Here is a 24,594-nt window from a genome sequence, read left to right as displayed (position 1 = left end):
TTAAAACCACTTAATCACTTTTTCTAAATAGAACAACAGATACAAAGATACAGGCAGCCATAAATTGAGACTATTGTGGGATTTGGCTGGATAATGGAATACTTATTTTAAAATGCATGGGAGACTCAGTAAGACATAATAACTACATATTACACAAAGCACCTTTATTAGCTTATTATTCTAAAAAGAAATAATATTTTGATTCTCATAGTATTATAGTATATGTTTACACATGTTTGCAAAGGAGAGTATCATGAAAGTGTCATGAATTTGGTCCTATTAATTAACTGATGCAGTATTAGGTTTGGAATACATTACTGTGCCCCGAACTTAAGCAAAATTGGACAATTTACTTGCTTGTCAACTGTAGTGTACTCTACCTGTCCAAAGAAGGGGATTCCTCGTCTAAAATGTGAATCCACTTTCACGAACTTGAGTCTGGTTACAACAGTTGTGATTTTACTGGTCCCATTTCCACTGAATACTAGGTCTGAAAATATACAGGAAAGAGTAAGTACTTTTGGAAATTGCTTTACTCCTAAAATTCACTCCCTACCACCTTTTAAATGATGGGAAACAAACCAATGTTTATTGCTTTATCTCTGATATTAGTTTAGTACTCAAACCTGTTCCCTCTTCTCTGATCTCGGCTTTCACTCGAAGTTTCATTTCATAACCTGCATTTTTGATCTGGAACAAGTTTGTTTTTACTTGTAGGGTGATGCAGCCATTGCTGTTGAGCTGAAAGGAACACAAAAATTGATAAATGTCATACTGACTAAGACCAAAAGTTACTCCATCTAAAAATTTTCTTTCTGACTCTAAGACACGTTCTTTGGGATAAACATGTTAGTAAATCTTCAGGAATTTAATATTCATATCTGCTGTGTAATTTCTAAGGTTAGTCATCAAAATGAAAATTTTGTTCATTAAGAATAGGGATTATTTTTTGGTGGGGAATATTTTGGAATGAGTTTACTCCAATATCTTCTTTTCAGTTTGTAATGTGGGGTAGTGCAACAATGGTAGTTCCTAGAGAGTACATTGTATACTCACATGGTCATTGAATTCCTCACAGATCTTCTGATTTTGACACATAGAAGGAGCCCGCAGTACTTTTCTGCAAATGTTTATAGTTGCAAATCCTGGAACAGGTTTCCCATAGGTGTATCTGTGACATAAGAAATAAACCAGGAACTGAGGAAGGGTATCTATATTTTACACTGCTAATTTAATACAGAACACACAATTTCTTTTTGCAGTCACATGTACATCTCTATCATTTTGAGCTCCTATCAAATAGAACTATGTCTGGAAAATGTCTCTTTTTTTTTTTAATAATAAATTTTATTTTTATATTCCCCATACAATTGCAGCCCCCCCATTCTGACCCCAATCCCTCCCCTCCCACCCCCGCCCCCCTAAAAGTGTCTCTGGTTCGTAGTTTTTTGTTGATTTTGATTTTCACTTTCTTATAGTTATTCGTCTTCCTGGTCCCTTATTTAAGTTTTCTAGATTCCTGCTATGAGTGAGACCATCCGGTATTTTTCTTTTTCTTTTTGTCTTATTTCGCTGAGCATGATCCCTTCCAGTGCCATTCATGTTGCTGCAAATTGCATGTGTTTATCTTTTTTGACACATTTTTTTTTTTTTTTTTTTTTTTTTTTTTATAGAGGCATGCTTTATTTATTTATTTGTTTGCTGGTTTGTTTGTTTGTTTTGTTTTATACATGCACTGGGCACAGTCAGAAGCGCGGGAGGGTGAGAGAATTCACCAGAGCCAGAGCGGGGAGCAGAGCAGGCAGAAGGACCGAAGTACACTGCTGAGGGGAGCAGCGGGCGGCAGGAGAGGTCTGCACGCCATGTGGGACCCTCCTCTGGTGGCCGGGGAGCAGCCGGGGATCGAACCGGCGCCGCAGAGGCCGCGCGCAGTTTCGCAACCCAGCGCTCAACCGCTGCGCCACCGGGGAGGCCCGTGTTTATCTTTTTTGAATGCTGAGTAATATTCCATGGTATATATGTACCACATCTTCTTGATCCAGTCATCTATTTTTGGGCATTTGGGTTGTTTCCAAAGCTTAGCTATTGTAAACAGTGCTGCTATAAACATAGGGGTGCAGGTGTTCTTTGGAATTGATGTTTCTGTGTCCTTTGGGTAAATACCTAGGAGTGGAATTGCTGGATCATATGGAAGCTCTATGTTTAGTAGGTCCAGAAATCTCCACACAGCTCTCCACAGTGGTTGGACCAGTTTGCACTCCCACCAACAGTGCAGAAGAGTTCCTTTTTCTCCACACCCTCACCAACATTTGTTGTTGCTAGTTTTTTTAATATGTGCCATTCTCACTGGTGTAAGATGGAAAATGTCTCTTTTAAGGAGTATTACTCATTGAGACAGTAGAAACTTTGCTGCATTATAAAACCAAGTTCCCTTTGGGATTTAGAAAGATTGTTTCCTTTCAGACTGCTTTTTTTTAATTCTGTCATTATAAAATAAAAACTTGTTTTTTATATCAACAAGAAGATAAATAGAATGAAAATAAGTAAATAGTAACCAAGCAAATCCACACAATCATCTCTCCTCTCTCTCTCTCTCTCTCTCACACACACACAAACAGAGAGAGAAAGAGAGAAAGTTCTCATAGTGTTAATAAAAAGAATTGTGTATGTGGAGGCAGGCCATACTTTTATTAGTTTTCTGTTTGCATCAAAATGGAATAATTGATAATCATTTTGCTTTGGGCATTTTTTTCTATTTTTAGATGTCTCTTAATAGCACTCAAATAGAAAATATAATCAGAGCAACAGTGATTAAATAGTATGGTGCTGATGAAAAATAATTTATAATTGTACACCTAGTTAAATAGCTCACAGTTGAGACAAAATATGAACTATCAGACAAAAACAATTTAACTCACATCCCACATACTGATATGTTCACATTTTCATCCATGATACTGATAATCTTTGGCACCTGAACTTGGACCTCAAACTTTGGAAGCACTGTTGAAAAAATAATAGAAATAGGAAGACTGGTAAACATTTCATGGGAATATTTATTTTTTAAAAAGATTTATTTATTCATGCATACAAGAACCGGGGTACAGGCCAGATGTGTGGGAGAGTGAGAGGATTCACCAGAGACCGAGCAGGCAACAGAACAGGCAGACTGACTGAAATACACTGCTGAGGGGAGCAGTGGGTGAGACAGGAGAGGTCTGCCGCTCCATGTGGGTATCTCTATGGCTGGCTGGGATCGAACCCATGCTGCCTGTGCGCAGCTGCCTGCACCACCAGGGAGGCCCAGAATACATTATTATTATTATTATTATTTTTAATTTTCTAGAGGCATGTCTTACTTATCTGTTTGTTTGTTTGTTTGGTTTATACATGCACTGGGTACAGTCAGAAGCCGGGAGGGCGAGAGAATTCACCAGAGCCAGAGCGGGGAGCAGAGCAGGCAGAAGGACCGAAGTACACTGCTGAGGGGAGCAGCGGGCGGCAGGAGAGGTCTGCGCGCCATGTGGGACCCTCCTCCGGTGGCTGGGGAGCAGCCGGGGATCGAACCGGTGCCGCAGAGGCCGCGGGCAGCTTCGCAACCCAGCGCTCAACCGCTGCGCCACCTGGGAGGCCCTACATTATTTTTATTTGTATAATTTTTTTCCCCAAAATGATACCTTGAAATCTACATATACTTTTCAGCGTGCCAATTTAAATTTACTAAGGTTTGACAGTCATGCAAGATATAACTATGTGACCACAGTGATTTCAATGATACTTAATTAGCAAGAGCTGCTGTGCTGACAGAATCATGGTGGTTTTAGCTGACTCTAATTCATACCTGTGGAAAATTCAAGAATCTAAATGAGCTCATAGTATTGACCAAAAAGTTATGTCCTTTTTCATCTTTCAGAATCCATACCAAATTCCTTCACGATGAAGGGGTACACTATCTTTTTGCCTGATTCCTTCTGTACCACCACATTGTAGGAGCCCTGAAGAGGTTCCGATGAGAGGGGAAAGGCCAGCTGCTCGAGGCCATTCTCCAACTGGAGATTGTGCCATTGCCCAATTCGATTCTTTTTTGGGTCCTAGAGATGAAAAGGAGCGTGGGGAATAATAATTTAGTCATATTGTCTTGTACAAAACAAATTACTTTGGGGATAGTAACTGACAGACATTCTCTTCAGAATGACAAACATAAAAGGAAGATAAAACACAATGAATCTGATATCTGGAAATAGAAAAATTTAGATCTGAAAACCTTTCATAGTAATTTATCTATTTAGACTATTATTAGAACTCACTAGTCTTTAAATGTATTGATATTCTTTCTGTGACTTACCTCAATGTACACCAGTGGAATCTATATTTAAAAATGGAAAGAAAAGATGTGATTAGAATTTCATTAAAGGCTATGAGCTTAGATATATTATCAAATAACGCATGGAGAAAAATAACACCTTTAGTAAGATGTAACAAAACAATATATGTATATATTTCTACAACTATCATGTTGCCATTTTCTTGAAAAATATTGGTGAATATTTATATTAATATGTATTAAAATATTAACATTCCCTGATAATATTTAGCTACTTAAATCCCCCAATGAAGTATATGACTGTACTGTTTATTTACAATAAATTAGGAAATGAATATTAATTGAATTATATGTTGTGATTTTGAGCCAATAAGAAGAGAATTTATAGAATTATTAGTTAAAAGTTAACCAAGAATTTTTCTTCTAATTTCAAAGTTGCCATTTAAAAGTATCTTTGTTTCTTTTCCTGCTATTGAAAACTATTTGGAGGGAGGGACACCCAATATCCAATTAGTGTAAACTTTCTTTATGTAATATATTCTATTATATATTTGAATATATGCATGCATTATTGGATATGTGTATGTATATATTACCATTTTAAAATATAAGTTTTCTTTAGATATATAAGTATTCAGTGAAAGTCTTTGATGTTTTAATTATCACAAATTATTCAGAGTATGGATTTGGAGAGCACATAACTTTTTAATTGTGCCTCTTAGCAAAAAACTGATTATTTCCAAACTCTTAAAAGAGAAAGTGCTTTCTCATTTCTTACACCTCAGTTATGCCTTGTATAAGACTCTAGATCTCTGGCAAGGCAGGGACTCAGATTCCTAAAGGAACCTTTTATCATCTTGCTTTTCTTGAACCTTTCCATTTCATCCCACTTTATCCCACTTCATCATCCCACCCTCCACGTAAACCATAGTTACTGAGATACTTACCTGCTCATTTAGGGGGTGAAAATTTTCATCCACAGAGACAATACGGAATTTCACTACAACAGAAATTCTCTGATAAGACTCAGGTATAATGAAGAAGATAATTTGGGTAATAAGACAGGAAGCTAAGTGAATAGAATAATGGTGACTCTTGGCTAGAAAACCTGGCCTCTCTTTCTCAGTGCTACCCCAAACAGTAGAATTTCCCTACATTACCTGTTTGTTCTGGCTTATAGATGGGTTTGTCTGTCTGGACAAAGACCAAACTTTGAGGATTCTTTATCAGAACTGTCTTCCTTTTCCTGAAGTCTTGTGTTGGTCCCTTTATCTGGACAGTGAGAAATGCCACCTCTGAAGAAGATGAGATAGTTGGGACCTAAGGAACAAAAAATTACAGTTTTCTTCCTCTGAATCTTCATTCATCACTTTCCCTTCTCAATCTCTCAATTTCATTAAGAGCTAGGTAAATATTAATATTTCTCCATATATCAGTGGAGATAATAATATAACGTATAGGGGAAATATCAGTAAGAGAAGCTATTTATGGACTCCAAATCTCAATATAGTCTACCTAGAACTTTGGTTATTAAAGCATACTCCCTTAAAACAGTATATGTGTCTTCTGAAAGGATAGAGAGAAGCATCATTGAAAAAATATGGAGAGGGCCTCCCTGGTGGCCTAGGGTTAAGTCTCAGTACTATCACTGTTATGGCCTGAGTTCGATCCCTGGCCAGGGAGCTAACCCACATGGCACAGCGGACCTCTCCTTTCTTTCCCACTGCTCTCCTCAGCAGTGTATTTCAGTAAATGCACCTTGTGTTCTGCTTCCCACACTGTTTCCAGGGAATCATCTCACCTCCCTGCACCTCTGGCCTATACCCTAGTTCTTCTATGCAAAAAAAACCCAAAAGACCTCACAAAGTTATTAATAAGAAAAAATATGGGAAATATAAGAACTGAGTATCCCAAGTTGGGCATCCTGAAAAAGGTACTAGGTGTTTGCCTGGAGTATCTTGCACCTTTAAAACCTTCAAAGGACAAAGACACCTAACAACCCACCATAAGAGAAAAATTTTGCTACATGCTGTCTTATCATAAGGCTTTTGTATAATAGATGTTGTCCAACTTTGACCTTAAAGAAACCATTGCATATCAAAGTTAGAAAACTTCTCTCACTGAATCATACTATTTATGTGGCTAGTAGAATTTTGGGGGAACTTCAGTTGAACTTTGTTATGTGGAAAGATTTCCCTCCTATTCTGATGGAAATTTCATGTTTTTCTTCTTAATATCTGAAAACTCATTCACTCCAGCCTTTTCTGAAGTCCTCACAGAAATCATTCTTTAGAATTCAATATCAGTTCTCCATCACCATGACTCAACATAATAGATCAAATAGGGACAATCACCTGATACTCACAGTGAAGGATACACAGTGGAATAAGTCTTTATCCACCACAAGGTCAGTCAAGAGACTTTGGTTTCCTGTGGCAGACTCCAGTGAAGCGCTTACAGTCACTGTCTCATTCAGGAAGCGCAGAAGGAGGCAGCCTTTCTCAGGGGTCCCAGTGTGGAGCAAGGAAGGGACCAGTGCCATATACTGCCTGGGAAGGGTAAACAGGCGAAATCAGAGAAAAATGGAGCAAGAATTTTGAACCATAAGAGTGTTATCCATAAAACAGTATGTATTTTTTTATTGCAACAATTGGTTCTAGATTATGAGTCATTGGACTAAGAACAAGATGGTGGTTCTGTCATTAATTCATGTAAGCATTATATCTGTAACTCATCAGTAGTGTGTCAGCTATACAATCTCTTAAAGTTGGCTCCAAAGATCTTACAATTTATAGGCCTTCATTGTTTTAAGAGCTTTAATATTCTGAATTCCTGAATATATACCCAATAAAGTATACATATATAATAAATTATAGGTGATTATTCATTTTACTGAAAAATTATATTAAAATCTGTGTAAATAAACATCACTTTTATATGAACACCATGACTGGATTTACATAAAATCAATCGAAAGAACGTCCGTGACCATCTATTTATTGTATAAAATTATACATTGACATAACATTGATTTTTAACATTATGGGGTTTCTGGTATACAGCATTATATTTAGACATATATGTGTAGTACATTATGATTCCCACCAAAAGTCTAGTTTTCATCCACCACCATACAGTTGAACTCCTCTACCCACTCTGCATTCTTCCTTCTGGTGACCACAATTTTGTTCACATAATGTGAGAGTTTGCATTTGTTTTATTTGTTCATTTGTTTCTTGTGTTTTTAAAGTTCCAAGAACATAGTTTTATATTTCATCATCACTTGTGCATATTACCTTATATTCACCACCAAATGTCTCTTTTCCATCCTTTCACCGTACACCCTTTATCTATTCTATCCATCCCCATCTCTCTTTTTCTGATAACCACCATTCTGTTGTTTGCTTTGTTTCTTTATCTTCCACATAGGAATAAAGTTACATATTTGTCTATCGCTGTCTGGCTTATTTCACTTAGCATAATCCCTTCAAGGTCCATAAACTTCTTTAGCCATTCTTCTGTTGATTGGGCACTTAGGTTGTTTCCAAATCTTGGCTATGTGAATAAATCTGCAATGAACATAAGGGGTGTCTATATATTTTCAAATTAGTATTTCCATATTCTTTGGATAAATACCTAGTAGTGGAATAGCTGATTATATGTATAATGTATATTATTTTACAAAGTCCTTTTCATTTATAGTCTTGAATATATTTAATTACCCAGAGGTATGAGCATTTTTGTGTATATGAGCTTTACTTTCTTGTCTTGATGTCATTGATGTTTCCTTATCTATTATCCAAACTCCCATATTTTACAGTCACAGTTATATCCATTCTTCAGAAATCATCTGAGGTGACACCTTGGCCATAAAACCAATCTTGAAGCATTAAACTGAATATAATCTCTCCATATCTGAACCCCTATGGCCTGAAAGGGAGTGTGTGTTTCCTAAGCATTTGCCACTTAGATACTTAGGGAGCCGCTAAGAATCCTAAGTATCTGTCTGAGAATCTCGTAAAGAATTGTGTTAAGCAGTTTCCAAACTAAGCCATTTTATCTTCTTAAGAATCTTGTTAAGTACAGACATTATTTTTCATTCTCATGAAAGTGAATGTATGAGATCCTTGCCAATCCCCAGATTTGAATGTAAAATCCCTGCTCCTATACCAAATCAGTAAATCATACGTAAGATATGGAAACAACCTATGTCCATCAGTGGATAAACAGATAAATAAAACGAAGGAATATGAATATATTCACAATGGAATTCTTAGGTATATTAAAAAAATGAAATTTGCCATTTGTGGCAGCCTGGATGGACTTACCAGGGTTTATGCTAAGTAAAATAATTCAAATGAAGAGAGACAAATCAGTGATTTTACTCATAGATGGAAGATAAAGAATCAAAGCAAATGAACAACCAAAACAAAGCAAAACAAAAATTAGCTTTTAGATTCTGACAACAAAATGATAGCTACCAGAGGGGCAAAGGGTGGAGTGGGTAAAATATGTAAAGGGGGTTAATTTTATGGTGGTAGACAGAAAATAGACTTGCATTAGTGATCATAATATTATATATACAGATGTCAAATTATATAGTTGTATACTGGAAATTGATGCAGTGATATATACCATTGTCCCCTAAGTAAATGAATAAACAGTGAAAAAAAGAAAAAGAATTAGTTTTTTATATTGCTTTGGTACCCTTTTCCTTTCAGCACCCCCAAGAAGTCTTTACTCTTTTTTAAAAAGGCAATTTAATACAAAAACCAAAATTTTATTACTTTACAAAGTTAATCGGTGTGAGACTAGAAGTTGAAAGTTAAAAAGGCACTTTAGTTGTGGAATCTGGAAATCAGGTTAGTTCTTTCCTTCACACAGTCTGCATAGCCCGTCTGTCTTGCTGTATGATTTTTAAGTTGTTCCTTGAGAAAATTGTATGCCATGAGTTATTAGAGCCACAATTAAATAAATAATTTCAGATATTTTGCTTCATGGATGCTATGGTTTTGTTCTAAAGTAGAGACACACAGAGCAGTGAGGTAACCTACCCATGGTCAATTAGACAGTTTCTCATCTAATCCCTTTCCGGCATCTGGATGTTACTGACCTCCTGAACAACTTTTTTTTTTTCCCCAAAGATGTGATAAATGACTAAAAGTTATTATTTTTTTTACTTCCCATTTGTATTTTCCCCCTCTAGTTCTTTGATCTTAATAGGAAAGAAGGCAACAGTATATAATAATTTATCTAATATACTAGTTTTATTCTTATGTTACAAGCCTAATTGATACCACAATTGAAAAATTAACTCATGTATTTGATGTATTTCATAAAAGCTTGGCTAGTATTTATTTAATACTGTTGAGTGATTTGTAGTGAACAACTGCAATGTTTTAATATATTACTCAATCATAGATGTTTGCATTCTAAATATTTGTCTTTGTAGGAGTGACTAAATTTTGCAATATTAAACTGACAACTTTTAACTTCCTCTTTTTTGTCATGATCCCTTGCAGCCTCCATCTCTCTGAAGCTTACTGAACCAAAAGCAGGGGAGGAAAGTGACTGGGTTTCATGGGCATCAGCTCTCATTGATCACACAACTGGAGATGGAAGGATAAGGTAATGTTTCTACATAGTGAGGAGAAGATGCCTCATCTGTTTATGACAACTAACCTTGAGGCTTGTTCTTTTTTACATGATGTGGACATGATGTGAAGTAATGGTTTTCAAAGGGCAGCATGTTGCATGAGACCTACGCTGTATAAGAAAGAAAACACAGACTACTAAATGCTTCTGACCCCGTTTAATGCCACTTGCTTCATCTCTTCAGCTTGTTCAGAAAAATGAACAGCCCCTGTGTATTTCCAAATGTCTCTGGGTGAAAGCAATGGGAAGTGATATCTTCTACAGTTGTAGATGAAGTAGAGGTATGATGGGAGAGAATGCACCCCTGATGGTTACTGGGATATTGTGCACTGAGGAAGCCTGAAGAAGGTTGGAGAGTGAGTTGGTCAGAAATCTGATTTCTGCTTACTGTACTTGGGCCTGGAGAGGAACTGGGTAGAGATGTAAGAGGTGTTACACTTACTGGATTTAAACAGCTTCACAACTGAATAGGGTTAAAATTACTTCCCCTTTTCACCCCTGAGTTGATCAGTTATTGGGAGCTCTTGATGAAGACTCAATAAGTTGTCAAAAATCAAGGAACTATACTACACACGTGAGCTACAATATGAATTATATTATACCCCCCATATACTTTAATTTTTTTGTAATCAAAGTCTGCCTTCTAAAAGGAAAATTCTGTGAAGATGAGGTCTGGTTTCAGTGTCTAATCAAATCCTGCTTCCTTGTGGCTACTTCCTTACTTATGACTATCATTGGCCCACTGGAAAATTTTTATCTCAAAGTTCAAGAGAAATGAAAGAAAATAGCCATTAACCATTTGCGATTAATCTCTTATGATTAGACGGTATGTTAAGGAATTGAAGGCTAGCATTTAGTAGAAATGGCAAAACATTTATAAGGAAGAGACTGAAAAAAATGAATAAACTTCTCAAGGAAGGAACTTTGATACTTACGGTTCTGCAGAGTCTGAGGCATTGGTAGAAAACAAGACAAAGAGCAGCAACATAAAACATGAATGAGGAAGTCTGTCTGTCCCCATCGTAAGAGACAAATCTCAAGGATTGTGTTGTGCCCAATTCCTTGCCCTCGTACTGGTCCCTTAGATCTACCAAATTAATCAGGCTTTATTGGCTGCTGTTTGCAAGCAAGCCCCTCCCCAGGACTTCCAAATAGAGTTCATGGTAGGACACAGATTCCCTAAAGGGTCATTGCTCTCAGTGATTGCCTCATTACTCTCAAGGCTAACCTCTTTCTCCTCGCCCTAGTTCCATTGAGACAGAACTGATATTCTATATAAAGCTTCCGGTATACAGAATAATAGTCTGATTTATATATACTGTAAATCATTATTGCAAAAAATTAAGTTAGCATTCATCATGCCATAGAGATACAATAAAAAGAGAAATCAAGGAAATGAAAAAAAAATTTTTTTGTCATGAGAACTCTTAGGATCTACTCACTTAACAATTTCCATTAACTATAGAACTATAGTCATCATGGACATTCTTCCCTAGCACTTCTTTATTTGTAACTGGAACAGCTATTGAGCCCCTTCGTCCAATCCCTCGTCTCCCACCCCCATCTCCCAATAACCACAAATCTGATCTTTTTCTATGAGGTTTATTTTATTTTAGATTCCACACGTGAGCTCCTCAAGTATTTGTCTTTCTCTGTCTGATTTATTTCACTTAACATAATACCCTAAAGGTTCAATTATGTTGTTGCAGATGACAGGATTTCCTCAATTTTTATGGCTGAAAAATAATCCATTGTTTACATATACTGCGACTTCTTCTTTCTTTTATCTGTCGATGAACTCGCTTATTTTCATATCTCAGCTATTGTAAATAATGCTATTATGAACATGGGGTATGGATATTTTTTTGAGTTAGGGTTTTCATTTCCTTTGGATATATCTTATGAGGCAGAATTGCTGGACCATGTAATAAGTTTATTTAAATTTTTTTTTGTGGATCCTCCATACCATTTTCATAGTGGCTGTATCAATTTACGAGTCCACCAACAGGGCATAAGTGTTCCCTTTTCTCCACATCCTCAAAAGCATGTTATCTCTTGTCTTTTGAGTGATGACCATTCTAACAAAGGTGATAGATCATTATGGTTTTGATTTGCAGTTCCCTAGTGAATAGTGATGTTGAGTATCCTTTTTATGGACCTGTTGGCCTTTCACATCTTCTTTGGAAAAATGTCCGTTCAAGTCTTTGCCCATTTTCAAAGTTGATTATTTGTATTTTTTTTTCTTTTGCTGCTAAGTTGTATGAGTTCTTTATGAAGTTGGATATTAATCCCTTACCAGACATATGGTGTATAGATAATTTTTTTCCATTTCATAGGCCATCTGTTTATATTATTGATGGTTTCTTTTGCTGTTCAAAGTAGTAATTCCTGTTTATTTTTGCTTTTCTTGCTTATGCTTTAGGTGTCTTATGCAAAAGACTGTTGCCAAGACACAAGTCAAATAATGTTTCCCCTATGTTTTCTACTCAGAGTTCATGGTTTTATGTTTTACATTTAAGTTTTTAATCCATTTTGAGTTAATTTTTGTGAGTGATGTCAGCTAAGGATCTACCTTCATTCTCTGAAATGTTAATATCCAACTTTTTCAACCCTATTTATTGGAGACACTGTCTTTTTCCATTGAGTGTTCTTGTCAAATATTACTTGACCATATATGCTTGGGTTTATGTTGGGCTTCCATCTGTAGATTCAGTGCAATCACTATCACTATGCCAGTGGATTTTTAAAAAATGTAATATAGCACATTGATTGTTTTGTGTATGTTGAATTATCCTTGCATCCCAGTAATAAATCCTACTTGATCATGGTGAATGATCATTTTTAATGTGCCAGTAAATCCAGTTTTGCTAGTATTTTATTGAGAATATTTTTACCTGTATTCATCAGGGATATTGGCCTGTAGATCTCTGATATTGTCCTTTCTTGGCTTTGGTATCAGGGTAATATTGGTCTCATAAAATGAGTTTGGGTGTTCTTCCCTTGATTTTTTTGGGAAGTGTTTGGAAAGGAATAGCATTAGTCCTTTTCTAAATGTTTGGTAAATTCATCAGTGAAGCTGTCTGCTGTTAGACTTCTCTTTGTTGAGAGATGTTTTGATTACCGATTCAGTGTCCTTACTAGTAATTGGTGTGTTCAAATTTTCTATTTCTTCCAGATTCAGTCCTCATAGATTATATATTTCTAAGAAATTTTCCATTTCTTTTAGTGTTTAAAGTTTGTTGACAGATAGTTTTTCACAATAACTTCTTATTCTTTGTATATCTGTGATATCAGTAACATTTATAATTTCATTGATTTGGATGCTTTCTCTTTTGTCCTGTTTGGATTAACTAAAGGTTTGTCCATTTTGTTTATCTTTCCAAAGAACCAAATCTTAATATTGTTAATTTTTATATTGTTTACTGCCGGAGGCCAGCTCCAGCAAAATGTCATGTCAGGGTCCCTGCAAGGACGAGACAGCGTCAGCAAAGTGGAGGGATGAGGGGAGAGGGGAGATGAGGTAGATGAGGTAGTGAGAAGACACTGACACTTGATCAGGGTGCAGACATCTCCTGCTGAGGGTCTCAGCGGGTCTTTATTTATACATCAGAAATTGATCATTATTGATCATTATCAATTTGATCATTATTGATCATTATCAAATTGATCATTATTGATCATTATCAAATTGATCATTATCATCAGAAATTGATCATTATATTTATACATCAGAAATTTGATCATTACGTCAGGCAATCATGTGATTTTACTTTTACATTGTTTCAGAATTTATTAATGATCATTAACAGTGCACAGTCCTTTTTTAATTTTCCTAGTCTATGATTAACTTGGTCGCTTGGTTACATTAACTTGGTTACATATTTTCCTAGGTGATGTATGTTATTCAGCAAATAGAAACAGGTGCTGTACACAACGTCATTTGTGCAGTCAAGCTAGGTCACTTAAAACAAGGCTAAGCAGGCGTTGTAAAATTGAGGGCGGCCTCCTATTTTCTATATAGAACCAAGGGGTCCCGGTGCGATGGGAACAGTATGTGGTGTGTTTTCTCGGACCATTTTTGCCTCCTGGGGCGCCTCAGGGCCTTCTCTAGTGGGGACTTTTACCGAGCTCAGTTCCATCAGTTCTATCAAGTGTGGTTTGTTAGAGAACTCAATGTTACTCATGGTAACTGAATTACAAATTGGAAGATGTGGAGAAATATTGGAAACCATTTCATTATCAATCATGTTGGAAGGTGCTTTTCTCAAACTACTGAAGTGTGCATTACCGAAACTGGCATTGGTGCCAACACTCATTGTGTTATTCTAAAGCTTATAGAAAATTTCCAGGGTTTCAATAACTGCTACAAACAAATGAAAGGAAGTAGCAGGAGCCAGCTGTGGAGTTTTCTGACTTTTCAGAAACTTTCCTCATGCCCGGAACTTGTCAGACAGCATGAGTTTCCTGACTTTTCAGTTTTCCCTTATGCCCGCACCTTGTCAGACAGCATGAGTAGCATGGCTCGCGCCAATTTACCTCAACTGTGTGTTTAAAGTTATATATTTCATTTATTTTTTATTTAATCTTTATTATTTCCTCCATCTGCTAAGTTTTGGAATGCTGTTTTCATTTTCCTTTGTCTCAGATCCTTTTTAAATTCACCTTTAATTTCTTCTGTTATTGATTTCTAGTTTCATAGCATTGTGGTCAGAGAATATACTTGGTATGCTTTCAGTCTTCTTGAACTTGCTAAAACTTTTGAAGGCTAACATATGCTCTATTCTAGAAAACGTTCCCTGTGTACCTGAGAATGTGTATTCTGCTGCTAGAAGAACATGTTGTTTATGTCTTTTCAGTGCATTTGGTCTATAGAAATGTGCAAATCTAATCTTTCTTACTGATTTCTGTCTATATGATCTATCCAGGATAGAGACTGCTTTGTTAAAGTCCCCAGCTATTACTATTTATTTTCCTTTTTGTTCTCAGTTTTCTTTTATATATTTAGGTGCTCCCAGATTGGATGCATAATTATTTATAACTGTTTTTATCTTCTTCATGGATTAACATCTTTATATTGCATAATGACATTCTTTGTCTCTTTTTACTATTTTTAGGTTTAAAATTTATATTGTCTGATACAAGTGTAACTACCCCAGTACTTCTTTTATTACTATTTGCCTGAAATATCTCTTTCCATTCCTTCACTCTCAGTTTATGTGTGTCTTTAAGGCTGAAGTGGATCTCTTGTAGACAGCATATGATTGGATCTTATTTCATTTTTGATCCCTTCTGTCATTTTATGTGCTTTATAATTGGATAATTTAATTCATTTGTGTTTAAAGTTATATTGTTAGGAAGAACTTAGTATTGCCATTCGGCTATTTGTTTTCTGCATGTTTTATAGATTCAGTGCTCCTTGTTTCTTATCCTGCTGTCTTCTTTGCATGTTTTGATAACTTTTGGCATAAGTAAGCTTTGATTTCTTTATCATGTTCTTACATGTAAAAGTGCAGGTTTTTCCTTTTGTGGTTACTATGATCTTAAACTCATAAAATATCTTAAACTTATAGAACTGTTAAGAACTCAACTTTGACAGCTTTCCTAAACTTTATACTTTTACTGCTTCTTCCCCTCACATCTTAGATCATTGATGTTATAATTTACATATTTTTAATTTTTTTATCTAGGAAGACATTATTGTAGGTATGGTTGGTCATTTTGCTGTTTGTTTTTTAACTCTTAAACTAGAGTTGTCAGTGAATTGCCATATTGCAGAATTTAACTTTGGCTACATATTTATCATTACCGATGACTTTTTTGCTACCTTGTTTTTATGTTAATTATCTTCCTTTTGCTTCCACTCAAAGGTGTGTTAGCTGATAATGTCCTTAGGTAGGTGGAGCTTGCTATCAAGTTCTGAGCTCTGAGGTTGGAGGAGAGGTGGCTTCAGGCTAAGAATAGTTGGATAGGACTGTGGCTTGGTTTCCTGCCGGTATAGGGCAGCCTCCAAGGTTTCCTGCTTCCTGGATCTCTGATCAGACTTTCTAGATGTTCAGGACTGGGTACTATACTCAGTTGTAGGTGGGGCTATGAATTAGTTTACCTGCCTTGGTGGGGCAGCAGAACATGCCTCCAAATCTACACACTTCTTATTTTGGGGGAACATAAATCAGAAAAGACTTGCTGAATTTCCTGACTCTGTGAGCCCATTGATTCTTCTCTGTTCTCACTAGTTAAGAACCATTGTAACCAGGGATGTTTAATGGACTATGCCGATTTCTATGTATTTTGGTTAGCTTCCCTGGTTGGGCAGTCTGTAGGCTGTATTCAGCAACAGGTGGAGGTATAAATTAGTAGGAGAACCATCTCTAGCTGGCAATATTTTTTGGTTTTGGTCTTGATTCAGGCCAAACCGTGCTTCAGCTCTCTTGTTGAACTTGTCCACTGGTTTTGCTGTGAGTGTAATTATTTGTGCTTCTGCACTCTGCTTGAGCATTGCTGGGTTGCACAACTTCTCAGGTATTCCAGCAACCCTGACTGGGTAGCTGTGTTGGGGAGGGATAAGGGCTTGGACCCAGCTTCAGGGTTGGTAAGACTCATCATTTGAGCACCCAACTCAGGCAGAACTATACCTGTTGAGTACCCTGCCACCATCTTGGCTCTGCAGGTTAATAAAGTCGTTGGTTGGGCACTACAGGTAGGGATGTGATTTGCCAAGATCTAAGACCTGGTTGTTGCAAGCCCATTCTTCATCACAATCAGATTCCCAGTAGTTAAGCCTCACAGATTTGCCCGTAATCTAGTGAGGTGAGACTGGAGTGAAGACCCTCAAAAAGCAACCCACAACTCTTGACTCTTTTTCCCACTGGAGGAACCACTGATCCAGAGGATACTCTCAGCATGGTGTGTCCTGGCCTGGGGGAAGAGGCAATATGGTCAGCATGTAGCTATTCCTCTAACTTTTCTAATGCAGTCTGTCTGGGTCTCTCTGGCTCAGGAAGTGTTTCAGCTTCATACTTTTTCCTGGATTTTCTCAGTGGTGTCTTCTCCATGAATATGTATTGTTCTTCTGGTGAAGGGACATGAACTTAGAGTGACCTATGTCATCATTTGGTGATGTCATAGATTTTGCTCTTAACAGTAGTGGAGATTAATGTCTATTTTTTGTTACAATGTGTTCAGATTTCAGTTATTCAGTGATGCACCAAAATTTTTTTTCTCCATTTTTGTGTTGACTTTGCAATCATGTTATCTTATGTTAATCTTAAAATATTTTCTTATCACTCAGTAGGTACAAAATATTATCTCCTAGGTATCTGTATTTCTATATAATCAAGTGACCAACTGCAACTTGGAAGCTTTTTTTTCTTTACAAAATTGAATTCTAAATTAAAAAATGTTAATGTGAGGATTTAAGAAAATGTATTTATTAATTAGCTTAACAGTATGGTAAGAGCTACATGCAAGAGCTGATTAGGTTGGAAGAGATTACTCAGTCCTCTGGGTTAAATTTCTAAAGGTAAACTATTGTTAATTATAAACATTCATAAATTGAACCCTTTATGTGAAGGCACTGTGAGATTTGTCAATGATTTCACTGTTCATAACGTGTTCTTACACACATACACAAAACATGACCAAACTAAAGAAAAAGCTATGCACAGAATGTCTCCAAAGAATTTTGCTTTCCTTCATTGTGATGTTATTATTTGCTATAATAGATTAATTCATTCTACTGTCAAAAGAGTATCTGCTTCTTGCCGAAAGCTTCTGGAAAGGGCTCTTGATAACTCTGAACTTTGATCCAAAGAGTCAGACTGTTGGAATCAGGTTGCTGAACTGTTATTTCTTATGTAACTTTTAGACAGTTAGTGAGTCAATACATGATTTACAAGAATTTTTTTAAACTTAAGAAGCATGAAGTATGATTGTGAAATAAAATAGAATGCTTGACCCAAGCAAGATAAAACAGAACAGGAATTTAAAAAATTAAATGTAGCTCTTTATTTGGGACATGGTAGATATTATTATTTTTTTAAAGATTTATTTATCTATGCGTACAAGAACTGGGGTACAGGCCAGAGGTGTGGGGTGAGAGGACTCACCAGAGACAGAGTGGGGAGCAGAACAGGTGGACTGACCAAAATACACTGCTGAGGGGAGCAGCGGGCCAGTCAGTAGAGGTCTGCAGCATCATCTGGGTTGCTCCCTGGCCAGCCGGGGATCGAACTTGTGCTCCAGTGGCTGCGGACAGCTTCCTAACCCCTTGCGCCACCAGGGAGGCCCAGGTAGATATTATTTTAAATGTCTTTTAAACAAATATGAGTAAAAGTCCTTTCTGTTTTGTACTATATCTAATTTCCAAAGCAGTAGATTTTTTCTTTTAAGATTTATTTATTTATACAAGAATGGGATACAGGCCAGATGTTTGGGAGGGTGAGAGAACACGGGGAACAGAACAGGCAGACTGACAAAATACACTGCTGAGGGGAGCAGTTGGCGAGACAGGAGAGGTCTGCCACACCATGTGGGGCCCTCCCTGGCTGGTGGGGAATCGAACCCGTGCTTTAGAGGCTGCAGACAGCTTCACAGCGCTGCATTCAATAGCCTGCACCACCCAGTGAGGCCCAGCTTTAGAATTTGTTTTTGCAATCAAAACTACCATGAGATACCATCTCACACCAGTGAGAATGGCACATATTAAAAAAACTAGCAACAACAAATGTTGGCGAGGATGTGGAGAAAAAGGAACTCTTGTGCACTGTTGGTGGGAGTGCAAACTGATCCAACCACTATGGAGAGCTGTGTGGAGATTTCTGGACCTACTAAACATAGAGCTTCCATATGATCCAGCAATTCCACTCCTAGGTATTTACCCAAAGGACACAGAAACATCAATTCCAAAGAGCACCTGCACTCCTATGTTTATAGCAGCACTGTTTACAATAGCTAAGCTTTGGAAACAACCCAAATGCCCAAAAATAGATGACTGGATCAAGAAGATGTGGTACATATATACCATGGAATATTACTCAGCATTCAAAAAAGATAAACACATGCAATTTGCAGCAACATGGATGGCACTGGAAGGGATCATGCTCAGCGAAATAAGCCAAAAAGAAAAAGAAAAATACCGGATGGTCTCACTCATAGCAGGAATCTAGAAAACTTAAATAAGGGACCAGGAAAATGAATATAAGAAAGTGAAAATCAAAATCAACAAAAAACTATGAACCAGAGACACTTTTTGGGGGGTGGGGGGCGGGAGGGGAAGGATTGGTGTCAGAATGGGGCGTTTGCAATTGTATGGGGGAATATAAAAATAAAATTTAATATTTAAAAAAAAAAAAAAAAAAAAGAATTTGTTTTTGCAGATGTAAAAAAAACATTTTTATCTGATTCCCACTGTATATCTTAGAATTTTGAAACAAAGAATTTTACTGAATCTCCATAGCAACAGTTTTTTTTGATTGATTGCATTCAAAGCATACCTGGAGCAATAGTATTTGAAAATAATTCTCATTTAATTAGACATGATAGGCTCATTGTTAAGGAGTACTGGTATAGTCCTTGCCTACAAAGTCTTTTCAAGAAACTGACCTGGTATGTTACTTACAGGGTCTCAGATTCATATAAGAATAAACATTGTTTCTTGGCAGGTCAAGGATCTTAGGGCTTTAGGGGAATTCTAGATGAGAGAAATTTACCCAGTTTTATCGGTATTACACGTGAAATAATAAGTCACAGAGTTTCTTAAATGTCTAAACAAAAATTCCTTATGAAAGCTTCTAGGCAGAAGTTAATTATGTAGTCTTAGTAGATGCTTAAGATTTGCTGACAAACTGAAGGAGGCCTACATGGATAATTAACCCTCTTATGTACCTGTGGGGCCTCCCTGGTGGCCTACGTGTTAAGTCACAGCACTACCACTGCTAAGGCCCACTGCCTCAGCCCGAGTACGATCCCCAGACAGGGAGCTGACCCACATGGTGCAGCAGACCTCTCCTGTCATGCACGCTGCACCCCTCAGCAGTGTATTTCAGTAGATACCCCTGTTCTGCTCCCCACTCTGTCTCTGGTGAATGCACTCTCCCCACAGCACCTCTGGCCTGCACCACAGTTCTGCTATGCAAAAATAAATAAATAAAATCTCAAAAAAAAAAGAACAATCTTTGGAAAGGGGAGAATGTTAGAAAATTATGAAAAGTAAGGCAAAAATGAGCAACACATTTTTTCAATACAACTTTACTATCTTAACTAAGGAAATACACATAGTTTATCTCATTGTTGACTACAGATTAAAGGTTGCAGACTTGGTGAAGTTGCTGATTTTTCTGAGATGTATATGGAAATAATTTTTTTCTAGTAGAACAGATAGTAGCAAATTTTATATTACTTAGTTTAATCCTAATAGTTTTTATTAATTTATTTATAAATATCTTAGTCTTCTGGATGTACTTTGAAACGGCATTGAATTCTTGCTGATTATTTCACTAATCACTTAAACTATGTGTCATAAGTTCATTATATTTGCCTAATATAAACTTCCTTTTATATGCAAGAATTATATTTTCTGTTGTAAAGTTAAACCCTGACAACTAATTTGTCAAATAAGAAATAGTCATAGTTAATAATACCCATACATGAGTTCTAGAAGACTAGAATGAGTGGTCTTTTACTTTAGATAATTTAACAAAGGCGTTTCCCTCATATTTTTAATATTTTGGGTTTTTTTTTTTGCCTTATAAAGGAAGCAATTTAATTTTATATTCAGTTACTTAGTGCTTATAGAGAGAGAGGATTTAGGGACCAAGTCTACTAATGAATAATGTTTTTGTGTGGTTTATATATTAACAAACTTTGAGTTAGTTGGGTTCATTTACTGGACTTGATAACTTTTGTTTTGCCCGATTATGTACACATTACAAATTGGCACAAATTTTCTCAGGCAAAATTTTGTTGAAAAATAACTTGACTTCAAATAGAACTTTTCCTTTACTAATGTTGTTTCACTAATTCTGATTTCTAAATTTTTTAAGGGACATATCTGAGAATGTGTAAAAAAATATAAACATATTTCTTGTACTATTGTCTTTTAAATAACTGTAACTCCTTTATATTTTTAAATTTATTAAGGACAAAAAAGACCAATGATAACTTCTACTTTGTACTTAATACTAATCAAACATTCCTTGAAGGTATATACCAGGACAGATTCAACTGTACAAATCAGTTGAAAGTTCTAAAGTTTTGCTTAAAGTTCTAATAAATAACCAAAATTCATTTTCCTCCTCATTTGTTTGACTTTTGAAAAGAAGAAAAGTCCTTTCCATAAAGTATTTGTGAGACATTAAGCAATTCAAGTTAGTTTGAGTTAAAATGATCTTCATAGCATATTTTCTTTACTGGAGTTTACTGACATCTTTGTAGTGCCCATTTCTTCTGTAACTATTTGCTTGGGGGAATATGCTCAGGCACTGACCTGTTTACTTGCTCCATTGTTTTACTGATGTCTACAACATTCCTAGCACTGTGTTGGGTGAACTGCCTGTAGAAGTAATTAAGATACTTTGTAAAGAGATCTGAGTCTATAAATGAGAAGAAAATACTTTTTCTTTTTTTTTTTTAATATGTTTTTGGGGTTTTGTGGAACTTGGTGTTTTTTTTTTTTGTTTTTTTTTTTTTAATTTATTTATTTATACAAGCACTGGGCACTGTCAGAAACGCGGGAGGGTGAGAGAATTCACCAGAATCAGAGCGGAGAGCAGAGAAGGCAGAAGGACCAAAATACACTGCTGAGGGGAGCTAATGTGTGGAGTTGTATGTGTGGAAGAATGTGTGCTAAATTATTTAGCTAAGCAGATAATAAGAGAGCCCAGATCTGCACAAAGTGCTGTGTATCTGGAGATCAGAAGCACTGACTTTCTTTTCTTCTCCCAGTATTGCATAGAGATGATGAATTGCTGTCATAATGCAAATCTGAAATATTTTCTTGCTTAAAATCTTTCAATGACTTTTAACACCAAATGGCAAATATTGTTCTAGTATTTATCTTGTAGTTTTATTTTTGTCCACATATTTTGTCCTTGTATATACATTGTTTCATATATGCATCTTTCAATAGTATTTTTTGCCCAGGAAGTTAATTTTTAATTTTAACTTTGTAGTTTAGTCCAGATGCAGTTATAATCAGAATTAGAACTCACTCCATGTGAATTGAGTAAGTGAAGATCAAATGTATCTGACTAGAGAAATTTAAATAATGTAAAATGTTGAGTTCATATTTATTGTAAATTCATTTGTACTAATACCAAATGGTATGCAGTATGATTATGGGGATAATTAACTTGCTAAAATGATTTCATAGTTTTACTTGAATAAATAATGAGTTTAGTATTGCAAGGAAAAGATCAGACTAGAGAAATGAGGCGGGACCAGCCATGGTGATTGTTAAAACATTTTATTAAGTCATAGTAATTCAAACATTTTAGTACTTTTGAAAGAATAGACTGAGAAATGGAATAGAACAAATCATACATAAACAAGCCTTAGCATATAAGATTATTTAATTTGTGATAAAGGAGGCACTTTTTGTTAGCAGGAAAACAGAAAATCAATAAATGATAATGGTTACACTAGAAAGCTACATGAGAAAAAATTCAATTTTGGTATATACTTTCTCACCACACAATAGATAGCAAAATAATTTGAGATGAAATTAAAAGTAAAGATTTGAATCAGGACACTTTCTTCTTTACATGCAGGATTCCATCACCACAAGACACTTTTAGGGCTTTCCCTTTATAGTCGCATTCATCCTCCCTTGTCCTACTATTGTACTTAACCCTTGGAAACCATTAATTTGTTTTCTATCTGTATAATTTTGTCACTTCAAAACTGTTATGTGCAAGGAATCAACCAGTATTTGACCTCTGTAAAATAAACCTCTCTTCCCCACTGAGCATAACGGTTTTGAGATCCGGCCAAGTTGTGTATATCAATAATCCGTTCCTTTTTATTGTTCAGTACTTTTCCCTGGTATAGATATATCACAGCTAGTGAAACCATTCACTTATTGATGGACATTTTAGTTGTTTCCAATCTTTGAAAATATTGTCTTTGTTCTCCTACCTCCCTGAGGGTTACATGAAACATTTTTTGAAATTCCATTTTTATTTATCTGTGGTATTTTGGAGTGCACCATGTTGTGTAGCTTTTTTAGTTTTTAAAAATACTATGAAGAATAGATATATAGTTCAGGAGTGAACTCTAGCTTTGATGAATAACAGAAAAAAGATTTTTTTGTGTGTTAATATCACAATTTTTTTTCAACATACAGATTCTATCTGTTTCCAGCTACCATTCCTTCTTCTCCCACTATCTTTTCTTCTGATAAGTCTCTGTTCTTCATCTTGGAGCAGGTCATCTGATGAGGTTCATACCTGAGTTTTCATTTTAAAACATGTACTTGTTCAGGTTCTAAACAGTAGTAGAAAAGGTAGATATATTAGGGAAATTGTTTGACCTACTGAGGGAACTATTTTCCATACTCCAATTATAAATTTTTGAATGTAATACATTTCAATTATTTTTAATAATTGTTCTAATTTTTCTTTACATTTTGAAGTATACAACCAAAGGTCTTATAACAAATATATTGGTAAAGGTGAACCTGCCAACCAGCCTAAAAGAAGCTCTTGATCACCTCTTTCATGCTGTGCTATATGATTAATTACAATGAAAGGTTTCCTCTCCTTAACGAGTATAAGTTTAAAAATATTCTAGAAAAGGTGTGGGTGATAAAGATATGTAGCAAATTCCTGGATTCATCTTCAAACAAGTCACTCCAGATTACACCAATAATTATACTTTCCTTGCATTTTTTTCCTGCAGAGAAATTCTGTAATACATTTGAAGTTATTCAATTCATAATGATATACCAGGGATTTTATAATATAGTAAGGCTATATTCCGTAAGCAGTCTTTGTAGACCACAGGTGTTAATTTATGTCGGCATTAAATTTTATTGTTTATACTTTACCAGCACTGCAGGGCATAGTGTACTCTTCAATGGTGAATTCATCTGAAACCACAGAATTAGAAAGAGTGAAGACAGTGAGTGATAGTCACATGAGCAATTCATTGTTAATAGACTGCGTAAGCTAAGAAAGTGTGAAGCACAGTTATGGAGCCAATAAAAATGACTTACTTCTATACTACGCCATTTGGGATTGGTGGAGGGGGAGGAAAAGGAAGAGGAAATTGGGTTTGGATTTAGAATTGAGGGTCTGGTTTCCTGATGGAAAACTGTGTTTATCGTTGGGACACCTTATAACCCTGTCCACAGTTGTGTTTTTTCCATTGGCGTTGTATCTTCCTTTTTAATCTTTCCTAAATCCAAGAAGGAGTTAAGCTTTAACAGTAGCAGCATGCTATGATACTGCTAGGTTTCTAATTGCAGTCACAAGAAAATGGAAGTGTGTGTGTGTGTGTGTGTGTGTGTGTATACACTCTTCCATTTATATATATATATAAACAAAATTTCTCAATATGTGTGACATTACCCAAGACACAAGTCAAAAATAGTATTATGTGCCTTAATGCTTTATAAGAGT

At 35.9% G+C, this 24,594-nt stretch overlaps 2 protein-coding genes across 2 annotated transcripts in view; both read right to left on the bottom strand.

The window, feature by feature from the left end:
* Positions 1 to 11,000, bottom strand: part of PZP (pregnancy zone protein) — a 36,835-nt gene extending 25,835 nt beyond the window's left edge. Inside the window, exons 1-10 of the mRNA XM_037514376.2 lie at positions 10,915 to 11,000; positions 6,690 to 6,873; positions 5,485 to 5,644; positions 5,272 to 5,324; positions 4,346 to 4,366; positions 3,923 to 4,091; positions 2,919 to 3,003; positions 1,057 to 1,171; positions 627 to 741; positions 381 to 490 (exon numbers count right to left, since the gene is read on the bottom strand). Coding sequence (XP_037370273.2) covers positions 381 to 490; positions 627 to 741; positions 1,057 to 1,171; positions 2,919 to 3,003; positions 3,923 to 4,091; positions 4,346 to 4,366; positions 5,272 to 5,324; positions 5,485 to 5,644; positions 6,690 to 6,873; positions 10,915 to 11,000 — 1,098 coding nt within the window. The remainder of the gene's footprint in view (positions 1 to 380; positions 491 to 626; positions 742 to 1,056; positions 1,172 to 2,918; positions 3,004 to 3,922; positions 4,092 to 4,345; positions 4,367 to 5,271; positions 5,325 to 5,484; positions 5,645 to 6,689; positions 6,874 to 10,914) is intronic.
* An 11,604-nt stretch (positions 11,001 to 22,604) lies between these two features.
* Positions 22,605 to 24,594, bottom strand: part of LOC119247729 (alpha-1-macroglobulin-like) — a 46,316-nt gene continuing 44,326 nt past the window's right edge. The window contains exons 35-36 of the mRNA XM_037514374.2: positions 24,021 to 24,062; positions 22,605 to 23,458 (exon numbers count right to left, since the gene is read on the bottom strand). Coding sequence (XP_037370271.1) covers positions 23,430 to 23,458; positions 24,021 to 24,062 — 71 coding nt within the window. The 3' untranslated portion in view covers positions 22,605 to 23,429. The remainder of the gene's footprint in view (positions 23,459 to 24,020; positions 24,063 to 24,594) is intronic.

This window comes from Talpa occidentalis, unplaced genomic scaffold (genome assembly GCF_014898055.3).
Source record: "Talpa occidentalis isolate TD23 unplaced genomic scaffold, MPIMG_talOcc4v2.1 talOcc4.16, whole genome shotgun sequence".
In the NCBI taxonomy this organism is placed as follows: domain Eukaryota; kingdom Metazoa; phylum Chordata; class Mammalia; order Eulipotyphla; family Talpidae; genus Talpa; species Talpa occidentalis.
This window is presented reverse-complemented; position numbering and strand designations above follow the sequence as displayed.